The sequence below is a fragment of the Tachysurus vachellii genome, chromosome 2 (genome assembly GCF_030014155.1).
Source record: "Tachysurus vachellii isolate PV-2020 chromosome 2, HZAU_Pvac_v1, whole genome shotgun sequence".
Classification (NCBI taxonomy): Eukaryota; Metazoa; Chordata; class Actinopteri; order Siluriformes; family Bagridae; genus Tachysurus; species Tachysurus vachellii.
The window spans coordinates 24,313,493-24,328,994 of NC_083461.1; the positions used below are offsets into that span (position 1 = coordinate 24,313,493).

Below are 15,502 nucleotides of genomic sequence, written 5' to 3' on the forward strand. Positions count from 1 at the left end.
TTCAGGAGGGCAGTCGGCGCCAGGTCTATGGCGCTCTTGTTGTGGCAGTTGAGGAAGTTGGGGTCGGCTCCGTGGCTCAGCAGGAGGGAACACACCTCCACGCGGTTCTTGGACGCCGCCTCGTGCAGCGGCGTGAACTGCCACAGATCCGTCACGTTGACCCAGGCGCCATGCTGACGGTGGAAAACGAGAAAATGAGTTGACACTGCAATGCATAAAGGTGTAATGTTCTGACAAAAAAAAACAAAAACAGATTTTATCATTTTTTTATGATGGTTTGAGACGTCGCTTAAAAACAAGAAAGCTTTTGCTTATACGCCAAGCCATGAACGCCAATAAATCCCAAACTGAGCTTGTCATAGAATGTTTAATCTGATTTTATTGTGATTTAGGCTCAGCTTTATGGACTTCCTGATTCCTGTTGCACATGACCTCTAAAGTTGTACCTTCAGGAGCAGCTCGGTCACCTCGTAGTGGCCATATGAGCAGGCATTATGGAGAGGCACCAGATCCCTGGGAACATACAACGGGAAATAAAACAATGCTGCCATAAAAGTACCTTACAGAGTCCCTCAAGCATTTAGGGACCGTTTTGGACAAAAATGTCACTTTAAAGAGGAGCTGCAGGTGATTGTACTGGCTGTGAGACACACTGTTGTACCCTTTGTCTTTAGCGTGGACGTCAGCGCCGTGTTGCAACAACAGCTGCACCGTCTTCACACGATTGTAGCCTGCCGCCAGATGCAGGGGCGTCGACTGCAACGCCACGAACGAAGAGTCATAAATAAATAAAAAGTAGCGGTAGCAATGATTTAATGATGGTCAGGTGAAAATAAAAGCTACCAGCAAGATGCAAAATAAACGATAAGATTAATTTTTTAGAAAAAATAAATATATATTCCAATATTTTTGCTCACCGAAAAATTGGGTGGTTGGATAATAAATTGTGCCATGTTCTACAAAGATACACCAAACTCTCTAATGTTTCCCCCAATTATCTCCTACCTCTCAAACACAACGCATTTCTTTTCTTCTGTTTGTTAATGGATAACAGAGACTGAACTTTGTAGGCAACTGTCTATATCTGATACTTTACCACATCATCCTGAAATTTGACTTGGAATAAAAAAAATATCTATTCAAATGACATCTACTCACTCAAAACAAACCCTGAAGCGTTGTTACTCATGTCCGTGGCTTTGACGTACCTTTCTCCCGTCGCTGGCGTGACAGTTGACGTTCAGAGGCGTGAGCAGGCTCATCAGCTTCTCCTCGTTTCCACTCCTGCACAGGTAACAGAATAAAACTCGGAATAAAGCTCAGGAACGTTAGAGTCAGGAACTACCGGAAGTAGTGTTCTTATTAAAAACTAAAATCCCGGAGGAAGCTTTTGAGTCGAGGTGACGATACCTTGCGCTCTCTAGGAGTTCGTCTTTTCTGTACTCTCCTGTGTGTGGGAAAAAAGCCAAGGGGTTAGTTTGTGTTTTATGTCCAGTGACTTACTTAGAAAAGCTTTGCTTAAGCAATAAGGCCGACAAACAGGTTTAAAGAGACGATTCGCTCACCGGTCAGGACCGCCTTAGCGGAGGTCTCGGCTAGATCCAGCGCCGTTCTCCCATCAGTGTTTCGGACGCTCGGCTCGGCTCCGTGCTGCAGCAGGACTGGCAGAAAACATCGGGGACAATTAGACACAAGAACATAGACAAACGGTCTCGTCTGCTTCGAAGGAGCAGATCATCCTCATTAAAAAAAAGGAGTAGTAAGAACTCATACTGGAGACTTTATAGTACAGAGACTACTGATTAAGAGAAAAACGAGTAGAGGAAAAAGTCATGATGGAGGGTTTATATTTTTTCTTTCTGAAAATTAGTCATTTATTTGCTCTCTTAGGACTGTCGACCCAGGTCTTAAATCACTCTTTACCGATGCAGACGTCGATCTTGCCCTTGATAGCTGCCTCGTGGAGAGGAGTGTAGTTCCAGTTGTCTCTGGAGTTGGGGTCAGCTCCATGCTGCAGTAGCAGGTCGACCACTTCTGCATGGCCAAACGAGCAGGCGTTGTGGAGCGAGACGAGGCCACCGTCATCGCGTGCATGAACATTAGCTCCATGCTGCAGGAGGTAGCTCACTACATCTCTACGACCAAACCCTACCACCAAAGAAGAACATGAGACGGTATATATTAAAAATATATCTCATGTCATAGTAAAATCCTGCTCAGTATTCAATGCATCCGTGATATCAAAAACACTTCCAGGTAATTCCAGGGATGTGGTTAAGGTGTTGGACTACTAATCAGAAGGTCATGGGTTCAAATCCCAGGGCCACCAAGCTGCCACTGCTGGGCCCCTGAGTAAGGCCCCTAACCCTCAGTTGCTCAGTTGTATGGTTCGGCTCAAAGCTGGAACTACGTTCCAAGCTCCCATATAGTAAATTAATTGTCATCTATATGATATAAAGTAATTATATATGGTATAAAGTATAATTTCATATATATATATATATATATATATATATATATATATATATATATATATATATATATATAGATAGATAGATAGATAGATAGATATAGATAGATAGATACATGTTTAAAGGTCTGCTTTTCATTGTATATATGATTTGTCGCTGTGTAAAGGTGCAGTATATTAACACACAACCCTGTGATGATGTTTGGAGGTTGTTGTTGTTGTTGTATAAAGGTGCAGCATATTAACACACAACCCTGTGATGATGTTTGGAGGTTTTTGTTGTTGTTGTATAAAGGTGCAGTATATTAACACACAACCCTGTGATGATGATTGGAGGTTGGTGTTGTTGTTGTTGTTGTATAAAGGTGCAGCATATTAACACACAACCCTGTGATGATTGGAGGTTGTTGTTGTTGTATAAAGGTGCAGCATATTAACACACAACCCTGTGATGATGTTTGGAGGTTGTTGTACTGACCGGAGGAGAAGTGCAGCGGTGTGGACTTGCGGCCCGCGGTGTCTCTGCTGTTTACATTCTCAGCCGTGAGCAGCTTCTTGACCCGCTCCAGGTCTCCTCTTCTGCAGGCCTCGAACAGCTGCCTGCCCGCTGCCGCCTCCAACACCGCCGGAGAGCCGGAGCGAGCCGAGCAGCGCCGCAGCGACATCCGCTCCCCGCCGCAGAGCGCGTCAGTCAGCACGGATAACGTTCAGCACCGAGACCGAGGCGCAGTGACGGTAAGTAAACCTCATTACGGACCTACTGTAACGTCCTAAGGCACGGGGCAGAATCCTGTTAAAGAACCAGCCGGTAATCAGACTGCGGCGCATGAACTGATCCTCTACATCTCCTCCAGTATTCCTGCTCTTCCTTACACACACACACACACACACACACACACACACACACACACACACACACACACACACACACACACACACACACACACACACACACACACACACACACACACACACACACACACACACACACACACACACACACACACACACACACACACACACACACACACACACACACACACACACACACACACACACACACACTGCCACCTACCGACAAACACTGGAACTCCACCAACATAAACATTAACATCACACAACAATGGGATTATGTAACATTATATATCAAAGTTTTTATTCCATATTTATACTATTATTATACTATATATATATATATATATATATATATATATATATATATATATATTACTACAATACAACATACTATTCTGTACTGTATCATACTAAATTTGTATTTATATTGCTGTACTATTCTATACTGCAACACAATGCACTGTACTGTACTGTACTATATTTTATTATATTTATGTCATTATACTATTCAATAGTATAGTAACATTAAACAAAAGAGGAGTAAATCCAGTGTCTGAGTTTGGAAACTCCAGCAATTTATTTATACAACACATGGTAAAGTGTCTGAATATGCCATTTATTCACTCAGTATCCAATGTATTACGTACAATGACTGTAGCGGACCAACTACTAAAAGCGAGTTATTTTCCTGCATCCTTATTACTTGACTACACTTATATCTATCCATCCATTTTCTGTAGCACTTATCCTACACAGAGTTGCAGGCATCCAGGAGCCTGACCAGGTGACCCTGGATAACCACACAGACACACTGCAGACAGTTAAGAGATGCAAATCAGCCTACAGCACATGTCTTTGGGTTAGTAATGGGAACTGAAGAACCCAGAGGAACCAGCTCAGCCTATGTTTTAGCACCTGATCAAACTAAGCTGAATTTTAAGCGTGACTGGTTATTTATTGCTGTATTTTTGATTAACAACAGGCACGAGGTGGGAATACACCTCGGATGGGACCCCGGTTCATTAGAGGCCATCGGGCACGATGTACACACATTCACACACTCAATTTAACATGGCATGTGGTGTGTCCGTGTCCCACTTCTATTCCACCCACGAATGTTACTTTTTGGGGCAGTGATGGCTTAAGCGGTTAAGGCTCTGGGTTGTTGAACAGAGGATCAGGGTTCAAGCCCCAACACTGCTAAGCTGCCACAATTGGGCCCTTGAGCAAGACTCCTAACCCTCTCTGCTCCAATGGTTCTATATCATGTCTGAACCTGTGCTCTGACCCCAAACTTGGGATACGTGAAAAAAGAATTTCACTGTGCTGTAATGAATATTGAGTACAGCAGTGATAGTGTGTGTCTGGGTGTGTTGTTTGTACGTGTGGTTTGGACACAGCAGCATTATTGTGCTTGTGGTTTACTCGTTACTATATTACAGACTTGTTGGCACACCCTGAATCATGTGGTGGCCATCTTGTCATCCTCCATGTGTCTGTCCACAGGAATGTTGTGAGCTGGAAGTTTTTAGACCATGGACTATTTTTGGTCGGAAACACGCCTCTGTGTCAGCGTGTGTTACACTGAGAATGAACTAATACAAATAATACACAACGTTTAAAAGTAAAGAACACTTACAGAAAAAGCAGGTATTCACTTATTCCATATGTGTAGAAGAATTGACTTTTCTAACTCAGCTAACAACATATTTTAAAAAAAAAACATATATGTGTATATAAAACAATACTATATAATTAGAATTTTATATAATATAACAAGAAGCTTCAATTCTTTAATAATTTCTCAGGAAAGATCTGGCTATGGTTATGTATAACTGAGCTGAATGAAAATTTGAAACTTTAATACATCAGTAATAATGTGTGACAGACAGGTTGATCAAATAAATCTTTTATATCTCTATTATACAATACAACATTTCAGAAATGTTATCATGAATAAGGGTAAGAAGTTTTAAATTTTGTTAGGACTTTTTATACATTTGTATAATATCTAATAAAAGTGTATAATTCATTTGTTAGCTTGTTTACTATAATGCTAGTTCAGTCATTAACTTATTTGTTATAATGCTAGTTTAGTTGTTAGCCTACCTATTGTAATGCTAGTTCAGTCATTAGCCTGTTTACTATAATGCTAGGTCAGTCGTTAGCCTGTTTATTATAATGCTAGTTTAGTCATTAGCTTGTTTGCTATAATGCTAGTTCAGTCGTTAGCCTGTTTATTATAATGCTAGTTCACTCATTAGCTTGTTTGCTATAATGCTAGTTCAGTCGTTAGCCTGTTTATTATCATGCTAGTTCAGTCATTAGCTTGTTTGCTATAATGCTTGTTCACTCCTTAGTTTGCTAATATGCTAGTTCGGTTATTAGCTTGTTTGCTATAACAACTGTAATGTGTACTGTAATGCTAGTTCAGTCGTTTGTTGGAAAAGAAATTGTAAGAAAACATCTTAAAAATGTATATAAGAATGCAAATCAGTGATAGAACTGTGTGATTATTATTAGCATAAACAATGTCCGGAATGTGTGATGTGTCCACATACCTTTGGCAATTTAATTTATCATTTTTAATTAGTTTAAGATTCAATTTGTAGCTATTATTAAGGTTAAGTTGTATTAGAAGATTTGTTTGATAGTGGAAGTTTGATAGTTCAGCAGCTATGAAAAGGTACACCTGCGTTTGTAATGTAACCATGTGACATATTATCATGAAATGTTCTATTCATCTTTAGCAAGTCTTGAATGATGTATGTACAGCTATGGTCTGGAGAATACGGTAGTGGGTTACCACTAATATCTTAGAAAATGTAAGTTCCAGGGTTCAGAATGGTGGTGGTGGAGGAGGAGGAGGAATAAAGGATTTTCCAGGAGCAGCTGGAGGTGGAGGAGGGGGAATGAATGATTTTCCAGGAGCAGTTGGAGATGTTGGTGGAGGGGGAGGAGGAGGAATGAAGGCTTTTCCAGGAGAAGATGGAGGTGGAGGTGGAGCAATACTTTGTCCAGGAGGAGGAGGAGGTAAAGGAGCACATCCCCCACCAGGAGTAGAGCGAAGTGGAGGAGGTGGTGCAACGTGACCCCTTCCGGTACTTTGAGGAGGAAATGGAGAGGCTGGTGAAGCCATGGATACAAACTCTGGAGGTACGGGTGGGGGAGGTGGGAAAGAACCTCCAAGCGAACGAGGTGGAAACGAATCAGCAGGAGGAGGTGAAGGTGGTGGTGGTGGAGGGGCCATGAACTCAGTTTGGGGTGGTGGTAAGAATGAATCTCTAAAATCAGAACTAAAAGGAGAAGGAGCTGGTGTAGATACAGCTGTTGGACTACTTTGTGGAAAAATTGGTGGTGGAGGTGGAAGCCTATCGGCATCACCAAATTGTGAAAGAGGTGGTGGTGGTGGTGGTGGTGGTGGTGTATCTTCGGAGAAACTCTGAGGCTGTGACAGGGAGGAGACTGGTGTGAATGGTGTGGATGAAGAAGCTGTGGGCTTTAAACCAACCCAGTTGGGAACCGAAGGTGGAGGAACAGCAATGCCAGCACCAGAGCTACAAAAAACAAAGACAAAGACAAGGAGACAATAAATATATTGTGTCTCATGTTCTTCGGCCCATAAAACACCAAACCCGTTTCACATTACGTTCTCAAACCTTAAAATAAACAAGAATATCGTCTAAAACCTACCTAAAATGTTGCCCTCCTTCCTGCAAACTTGACTGTGGTTCTGGTTTCATTGATGCCTAAAGATTAAAGTCAGATGTAAAGGAAACTTTGATATTAACTATGCATTCTTTTTCCAGAAGAACTGAACCCAAATCTCATCACTCACTACGAACCATATTTCAGATATAAATATCCACGTTATTCCACTACAGACCGTTTTGGTTCCGTCCCAGACTCCATGTCCGATCAAGTCTAGACTGGTGTAGGATATCGGGACACGCTCGTATTCAAGGTTGGGTTCTTCAGGTCTTGCCGGAGGAACCATCTTCTGAACATATGGGATTTTACATGGAGCAGTCAGCACGCCGATCTCCTGACGCGCTACTTTCTCCTTGTACATGTCCACGGTCTGAGGAAAAATAATGACATTGTTCTGCATTTATTTATAAAATAGACGCATTAGCAAGAGTTTGTGGAAACTTGAAATCTAAACACTCACGGGACCTATTGCATGATTTAAAAAATTTTTTTTTTATTATTTTATCGCTGCAAGTCAGGACTCAGTAGTGTAGATAATGTATGACGAACACATACTTACCTAAGCATCAGGGTCACTGTCATATATTTAAATAAGGCAATATATCTGGTCAAAATGTAAACTTTTACATACAAACCTTAAAATCATTCCATTTTTCAAGATGTTTTCCTGTCACATCTCCTGCATTAATGCTTACCATACTGAGAATATTGACTGATGACTCCATCTGCTTCAGTTGAACAGTCTGTGCATCCAGCAGTCTCAGTACACTCGCTGCCAGTGTGTTGATTTGGTAAGCGACACTAGCCAAGGCCTGAGTGGTAAGAGCTTTGGATTCCTCCACTGCTTTTGTTGTGTCTTCCGCCTACAGTAAAGAAAATGAACAAACCCTGATTTGAAATATTTCTTGCCTCATGCCTTCATTCCAGAGAAATCAGATAAAATATTGAAATATTGTATATTTTTGGAAAGTTGGCAGCTTAGTAGTTAGTTTTGGCACTGAAAGATTAAATACGTGATCAATCAGATTTAAGAAAAAAAAAAACATTTTACTTATAGTATATTATGTAAATATAACAAAATAACATCCCGCGCTCTTACCGAAGGGACCTGGGTTCAATTCCCTGGCAGGAAAAGAAACCCAGTCACTGAGGATTTAAAGGTGGGGTCTCCGTTGTTTGAGAAATGCTTCAGAAAACTGAGTCGGAACGACAAACTAAACAAAAACAAAACAAACGTGTAGCCAATGAGCAGAAAGGGGCGGGTCTTTTCAATATGTGTCAATATGGGCGGAGAGAGTGTTCAGTGCACATGTGTGACATTAGCAGAAAGCGGTTTTAACATTGACATGGAGGATAAAAACAAAGAACGAAGAAAAGCTTACGATAAGGCAAGAAGTAGGACCCGTGTTAATATAGGATCAGCTTTCCAGTGCTGGAGAGAACTGAAGGAGCGGGAAATTGGGCGCATATTCACTCGAATCTGTGAATATGCGCCAACTTTACTTAAGACGCCGAGGTCTCTTTTTTCCTTCTCGATAGGTGAGTAACATTGGTTTTGCTTTGTTACACAGATCTAATATATGCCGTCCTTTTGCATGATTATGCTTGTGTGTCATTTTTGCTTGTTTGTTTATCTGCAATCATATTGTTCTTCCCTTCAGCTATGATAAAGACACATTTCTTTCCATTAGTTGCCTGGGTTAAGTATGTATGTGTGGGCGGAGCTATCGATACAGGGGTGTGACCCATTTGGGTTAGGAGCGTGTTTGTTTTGGTGATTTCAAATGTCAACATTGGCTTTCAAACAACGGAGACCCCACCTTTAACTCTCCCAAGCCTGGGTAAAAATGCGAGTGTTGTGTCAGGAATGGCATCAAAACGTGATCTCATTGTTTATACTAAAATGAATTTAAACAAGTTTCTCAATGACTCGGTTGAATGACGTAGCGTGAGTGTGATCACGTAGTATTAAAGTAAACCAGTTAGATTGTGAAATCTCAGGAGGATGAACCTATTAGTGGGATCATAGGGTGTCTTGCAAAACACCAGTGTTGTGGGTTCAGGAGTGAGCTTGGTGTTTGATTTTATAAATATTACTCTGTTAATTGAGTCACGTGGAACTGATGTGTTTGAACGAACTGAATTCAACCACTGTACAGATGTTGGCGCTCATTCTGTCTTTTGTCTCTGTAAAATATATGAATATTTTGCAACAATAAGATATCTTAGCTACATTAAAAAAGTTTTTTGGCAAATTTCTTCTTTTGTCATTGATCATAAAACAAGCGTCTTCGTTATCTTAAGTAAAAATATAAGAGTATAAGAGTAAAAGTATAAGCAACATTTGAACATTTCAGAGACAACTAATTAAAAAAAAATCTGTATTTAAAGATTAACTTGCTATAGGAAATGAGACAAAAAGCTTTTTGCGTCGTTCAGCTAAAATATGGATTTGCGGCAAAACCTGTTGGAATTATAAAGTTGGGACAATAGAATCATATGAGGAAGGAAAAACATCAAAAACAGTGTTTCTTTTGTACATTATACACATAATATGCATAATAAATAAACTTAATATTATGTTTAAAAAAAATAAACATAATATTTGTACATATACTACATAAATGCAGACTTGCGTTTTCTTATTTTCTTACTTAAAAAAAATCTGATTTCAGCAGTTTTTTTAGTTCATTATACTCTTTAACAGACAGAATGTGTCTGATCTTCTAATGTCTTCTAATAGACCTACAATGAACTAAAATTAAATCATCAATCAATGTGATTTGGCCTCATGCAGAAAATGAGTTGAATGCAGAAAAATACAATGTCTTCTGTTATATTCTGTCCGTTAACACGTTTCGTGTCCAGGATTACATTTCAGTTTCTTTTTTTTAACAGATCGAATGTGTTTGGTTGTGATGGCACTAAATTTTAAGCCGTTACTACATTTAAGCAATATCACAGGATATAACAGAATATCCTCTTCAACACAACATATATATATAATGCACACAATACAGCCAAGTAATTCAGTTTTTTTTCTCTCTACAGACAGAAACAAATCCCCAGGAATTTATGGCTAGCTAGATGCTAGGCTAACTCACAAGGATTACTATGTTACTGCTAACGGTGCATCCTTTGACAATGAAATTGTTTTGTTTCTTCTGTATATTTCTAAATACTTCTCATTTTCTAAAAACTTCCATATTTTAAGTCAGAAATTATATTCATTAAAATTTAATTTTATTCTAGGGCTTAAATGGGAAGCATACGAAAGCAAGTACATATCTGGCAATATGATCAAAAATAATCTTGTCATATGAATTAATTAATTATTAATCTCATAGATTGACTATAATCCTAATCTGAACCTTTCGTACTCACACACTTATTGCTTCACTCTAAGAAGACAGAAACGCAACAACTAAAGAATGTGAAACCTTAGGATTTGAAGATATAACAAGACTTGTGCAAACATGCAATGTACAGCAGTATGATATGGGAAGGAAGACAAGCATGTTCAGCAGTAAGTGCAGGGCCCAGGGCAGGCCTCATACACCTCTCAGCTCTGTTTGGACTTGTGCAAACTTCCATTTTGGTTAAATGGAGAGAGTAGATAAATATATCTGTAGGCAAATCTATTTTTTAAAACCCCGTTTATTTATTTCCTGTAGAAACACTGAAACCGAGGTGTTCACATGCACACTTTATAATGAGAAAACTTTAAATTCTTGAGCAAGAAAGAAAGAAAGAAGTCCCTGATATTTATCCTTTTGCTTAAAGAAGAAAGACTTACATTTGAGAACTTGTTTTCACAGTAGTCAGCCACCTTGTTGAGATTGCTTTGATTGTCCAGGAGAGCTTTCTGTGCTTCTGGAGCCTCTTCCAGTGTCTTCATGATGTCCTCTGTGTTGTTGTACTTCATTGCCAGTTCTGTGTGGTCGGTGTTGAGGTAGTGCTTGTTTTTCTAGACACAGGTAGGTTCAGTGAGACGCAGGTAAACTGGAGATGAGTAGGCTTAAATTCAGGGCTGAAAACAGGAGGCATGTGTGGACATGTTGACTGAATTGCATCCTCACACACAGGAGAATGCTGCCTATAGGAAGATGAAGAAAGGAATGAAAACTATTAGGAACTCGGTTTATAGGATGTAACTCAAAGGTAAAACAACTAAAGCTATTGTTTTTAAATAATTCTGATACTAAAGTGATATTAAGTGAAAAGTGAATAAAAATTAGCATATACTTCTGGAGGTGTGCTTCTGCGATGTGGCCACAAGAGGGTGTCAATGTGACGAATGAATCATGAATATGACTCTTGATTTAGTTCTTCAGAAAATATATTGTCCAGCTAGACAAGTACCTGTTTTTGGGGGTAGATGAAATAAAAATTAATTAATCAATGAATCATTTATTCACTCATCCTGGTCAGGGTTGCAATTGATCCAGGTTTCATTTCAACACAGGGTCCTGAAGCAGAAATACTGACTGAATTTGGACTCCATGCCATTGCCAACCATGCATGCACTTATCCTCACACTTGTTCTCCCTTGGGGCAATTTAGCTTAACCAGTCCACCTACTGGCATGTTTTAGAGAGGTGGGAGGAAAACAAAATGTGGATATAAATAACCCAAGATAGAGACATTAGAAGCTGTGAAGAAGTTTTATACGTAACTTGAAGACGATTCACTTACATGAGTTGTGAATTGCTAAGTGATTCTAAGACATTGATTGCTAAGACAGTCAAGTCGTATAAGTGGGCAATTATGGCACCAGGGCCACCAGAGGGCGCCATAATAATATATACAGCAAATATAACTCAAACTGTGCAACCAGTTTTTCTATTATTTTCCCAGCATTCCCATGTGCACTTGTCATGCACATTACAATGAATGGGGAATAAAATACAGATTTCAGCTTGGATGCCATTTGACTGTAATCCTCATTTCACATACCATCTCCTGGTGAAGTTTGTCTTCTTTAGTGATGTCATATGCACTCACATGCACATCAACCCCCAAAATAAGTGTAATGACAAAACTATGGCAACACAGACAGGAGAAGAATTGCATTTTGGGTGTTCTAATGACATCACGTTTAAAATGAACGGACTGCCATAAAGCCTATTGTATTTAAACCCTCAAAAGAATAGATCCATGTAGATCCTCTGTCTGTTCCTGCAAGATTTTTGCATTGTGCTGTAGACACTTGATTGACAGGTGATCCTGTGGACGTGACCATATATATATATAATATTAAGCTAACTAGTTAGCTGTTTAATTAATTAGCTAACTAGAGTAAGCTAGTATTTAGGATTGTGCCCAGGTGTTTTATAGTCAGTTGTTTGTTAAATTAAACAAGTTACTAATGTTTTCCCCTAAACCCATTAAAGCTACAACAGGACAAATAAACTCTTGGGATGGTTCTGAGCTGCTGAACATCACTCTGCAATAAGCGGTGTCTCATGAGAAATCCACGGATATGTCAGAGTCAAAAAGCTCCAGCTTCAGGCTCAAACGTTACCTGACTACACAGTGACAGAAAGCAGCAGCCAATCGGGGAGGAGGTGAGGACTGCATGCATTTGTTCTCTTGTTGGTTGGAATCTAGTAAATTATTATTGGACAATTTATCCTTATTGTAGAGGTTTATTATGGTGGGTTTTTTCTGCTACAGAACACCTAGCTGTTATTAATGGGAGTTTTTGAAGGCTTATACAGACTTTATAGTCCCAGAATATAGAACAAAGCCTCTCCCCAGAGCCAAAGCCAAACCCCACAATGGTGATTAGTGATTGATCTTCGGGAACAACAGTGACTAGTGATTAGTTTTTGATAACACCAGTGATTAGTCATAGAGAACAAGGGTGATCAGTGATTAGTTGTCAAGAACACCAGTGATCAGTGATTATTCGTCAGAACAACGGTGATCAGTGATTAGTCATTGATCACTGATTGGTTATTGAGCACAACAGTGATCAGTGATTAGTTGTCAGGAACAATGGTGATTAGTGATTAGTCATGGAGAACAACGGTGATCAGCGAGTAGTCGTCAAAAACAACGGTGATTAGTCGTCTAGAACACCAGTGATCAGTGATTAGTCGCCAGGAACAACAGTGATCAGTGATCAGCCATTGAGCACAACGGTGATCAGTTATTGGTCGTTGAGAAGAACAGTGATCAGTGATTAGCCTTCAGGTAAAACTGTGATCAGTGTAAGAAAAACACACTTAACTAGTGAAGCTTTAATCATAAAGTTCACACATACAGCGACTCACAACGACAACGTGAACGGAGACAGTAGCGTTTTCTATAAGAACTGCTGACTTCCGGCAACATGACCGACACAAGCATGGCTGATTAGATGTGAGTGTTTCCACATGAGCGACACGGCGAAGTTAGGAAAAGTTGAACTTGATTCGTTATCAAGTGGCACAATCGCACACATTCCTTCTCCTTTATCTTGTACTAGTTCCATCATCTCCTAGGTTTTATTTAAATGTGTATAAAAGTTTGTTTGCTAATTTTACTCCTGGATATTATATTCAATTATTAGTATAAATTCATAATTAAATAATTATCAATTCATTAGATTGAAGTTGGCAAAGTTTACTTGTTTTTGAGGTTTGATAATAAAGAGTAAATAAGTAATTTCCATCTGCTTTAAAAAGGGCCATCATTGCCTTATCATAACCAGCATTATCTTCTGATATTTGTAACGATAAATCTGGTAATTGATGTGTGAGAAGTGCCACTGGTCCAAGGGGCTAATGAGCAAAGTCTTTCGTATTATTGCAGAGGACTTTTTAACAGACACTAGTGGGTGTGTCTTTGAGTGGTACACATGGGCATGCCCTTGAAACGTTTAATAAACTCGATTGTAAATCTTGTCATTAGCTGTTATGTTCTGTTCAGCAAGATTATGAACATCACCATTATCAGCAGGAAAATACTTCTCAGAAACGCAGACAGTTTAGCACGATCAGAGCAACCGCAAACGTTACTGCCGTCGATCTTTATTGCCTTTTTCTTCTCAGATATAATTATATTCGGCACGACTGTTTTCATCCTCCCGCTGTCTGCTGCTGATGAAGAGTGATGTGTCTCATCTTGCATGGACAGATGTGTGATGTGTTATTTTGAACCGTGGTGAGTCTAGACTGTATGCGACCCACAGAAATGATTTCAGCTTGAAATAGCAGGAATAAATGAAAAAACAGATTAACCCACCCAGCGCAATAAAGCCTTTTAATAAACTGACACATCTAAAATTTTTTAATTTAGCGTTTAATAACTGCCGGAGAATAGAAACCAAGCTCATGTGCGGTTGCTTAAACCCTCAGTCTACTACAATCCTTTCATTTGCTTTAATAGAACAAGGCACTTCGCTAAAATATGATAATTAATTCATTTAGTCTGATTCTGGCTAAGAACTCGAGCCGAGCCTTTCATCACTGATCGAAATGAATCAAACCTTATCTGTTGAACAATCCAGTGGCATGCTGTGATATCCCATGGCCACAATACAGACTGACCTGTGCAGTCATTCTAACCATGCTATATGCAGTAATCAATCTTGTTTTAGTCCAAAATTTAAGCTAAAGTATCAAACAGTGAAAGAAAAACAAATCATTTCCAAATTCCTAGCACTGTAGTCTGATTAAAGCACTTTGTTTTTCTCCTCCGTTTCAGAAAATCAGCCCTCACTTACGGCTTTCGCCACTAATTTGTAAATATTTGGTCAGATGAAACACGTTGGACGTCATGTCATGTACAAGCTATAGATAATCACTGCATTCGTTAAATGCTAATCTTTGGGTTGCAGAGTTTTGGCCTTGGTACATCAGATCAGTAAATTATCACATAGACATATCACATTAATACACATTAATACACTCCTGTGTCACACTGACCACACATCACATCACCTCTAGAACAAAGAGAAAACTACTCCAAAGTTATTAAGCAAAATCTAACAACATTATAGAACAAGATAATTGACTATTAAATGATTAGCATGCTAAACATAAATGATTATATGATTATTACTGATTAACAAATGAGTTCTGTTTCAGCCCTCAGATCATTGTTGCCAAGAAATGCAAAAGTCATAAAGACTGTATGATATAGTATGTGATTTACAGCAGTTATTTCCCTTTCTTTTGTAAATATGTAAGACTTGTTTTCCAACACTATTCCCCCATAATCTCTGCCACAGGGGGGTCTATTTTTGCATTTCCGTTCAGTCTCACAGCTCGTCGCAGTTTCCTGACTAACAGTGACTCAGCATGGCTAACATTGATTAAGTATGTCTCCCTTGTCACTGTCTGCTGCACGATGTTGAACTTTCTACAGTATGTTAATCAGACCTCTAATGCTCAACACTGTTGGGGCTGGAATAAGGTTGTCCTCTGCACACCTTCCCTAAATGTCTCTGCTCAGTATTTCCACATACCTCACCATCAA

At 39.4% G+C, this 15,502-nt stretch overlaps 2 protein-coding genes across 3 annotated transcripts in view; both read right to left on the reverse strand.

Moving 5' to 3' along the window:
- LOC132841581 (poly [ADP-ribose] polymerase tankyrase-2-like) overlaps positions 1–3,531 on the reverse strand; it is a 24,464-nt gene extending 20,933 nt beyond the window's left edge. For both annotated transcript variants that reach the window (XM_060863955.1, XM_060863953.1), the window contains exons 1-8: positions 2,949–3,531; positions 1,924–2,148; positions 1,566–1,661; positions 1,411–1,447; positions 1,209–1,284; positions 662–756; positions 447–513; positions 1–173 (exon numbers count right to left, since the gene is read on the reverse strand). The exon at positions 1–173 is cut by the window's left edge and continues 14 nt beyond it. In XM_060863955.1, coding sequence (XP_060719938.1) covers positions 1–173; positions 447–513; positions 662–756; positions 1,209–1,284; positions 1,411–1,447; positions 1,566–1,661; positions 1,924–2,148; positions 2,949–3,135 — 956 coding nt within the window. In that variant the 5' untranslated portion in view covers positions 3,136–3,531. The remainder of the gene's footprint in view (positions 174–446; positions 514–661; positions 757–1,208; positions 1,285–1,410; positions 1,448–1,565; positions 1,662–1,923; positions 2,149–2,948) is intronic.
- A 348-nt stretch (positions 3,532–3,879) lies between these two features.
- On the reverse strand, positions 3,880–11,050 carry abi3b (ABI family, member 3b). The gene is made up of 5 exons (XM_060863958.1): positions 10,833–11,050; positions 7,732–7,899; positions 7,212–7,406; positions 7,019–7,074; positions 3,880–6,882 (listed from the first exon to the last, which is right to left on the reverse strand). Exons 1-5 carry the CDS (start codon positions 10,959–10,961, stop codon positions 6,165–6,167), a joined length of 1,266 nt encoding a protein of 421 aa, XP_060719941.1. The 5' UTR covers positions 10,962–11,050; the 3' UTR covers positions 3,880–6,164.
- Between the last annotated feature and the right edge of the window lie 4,452 nt (positions 11,051–15,502).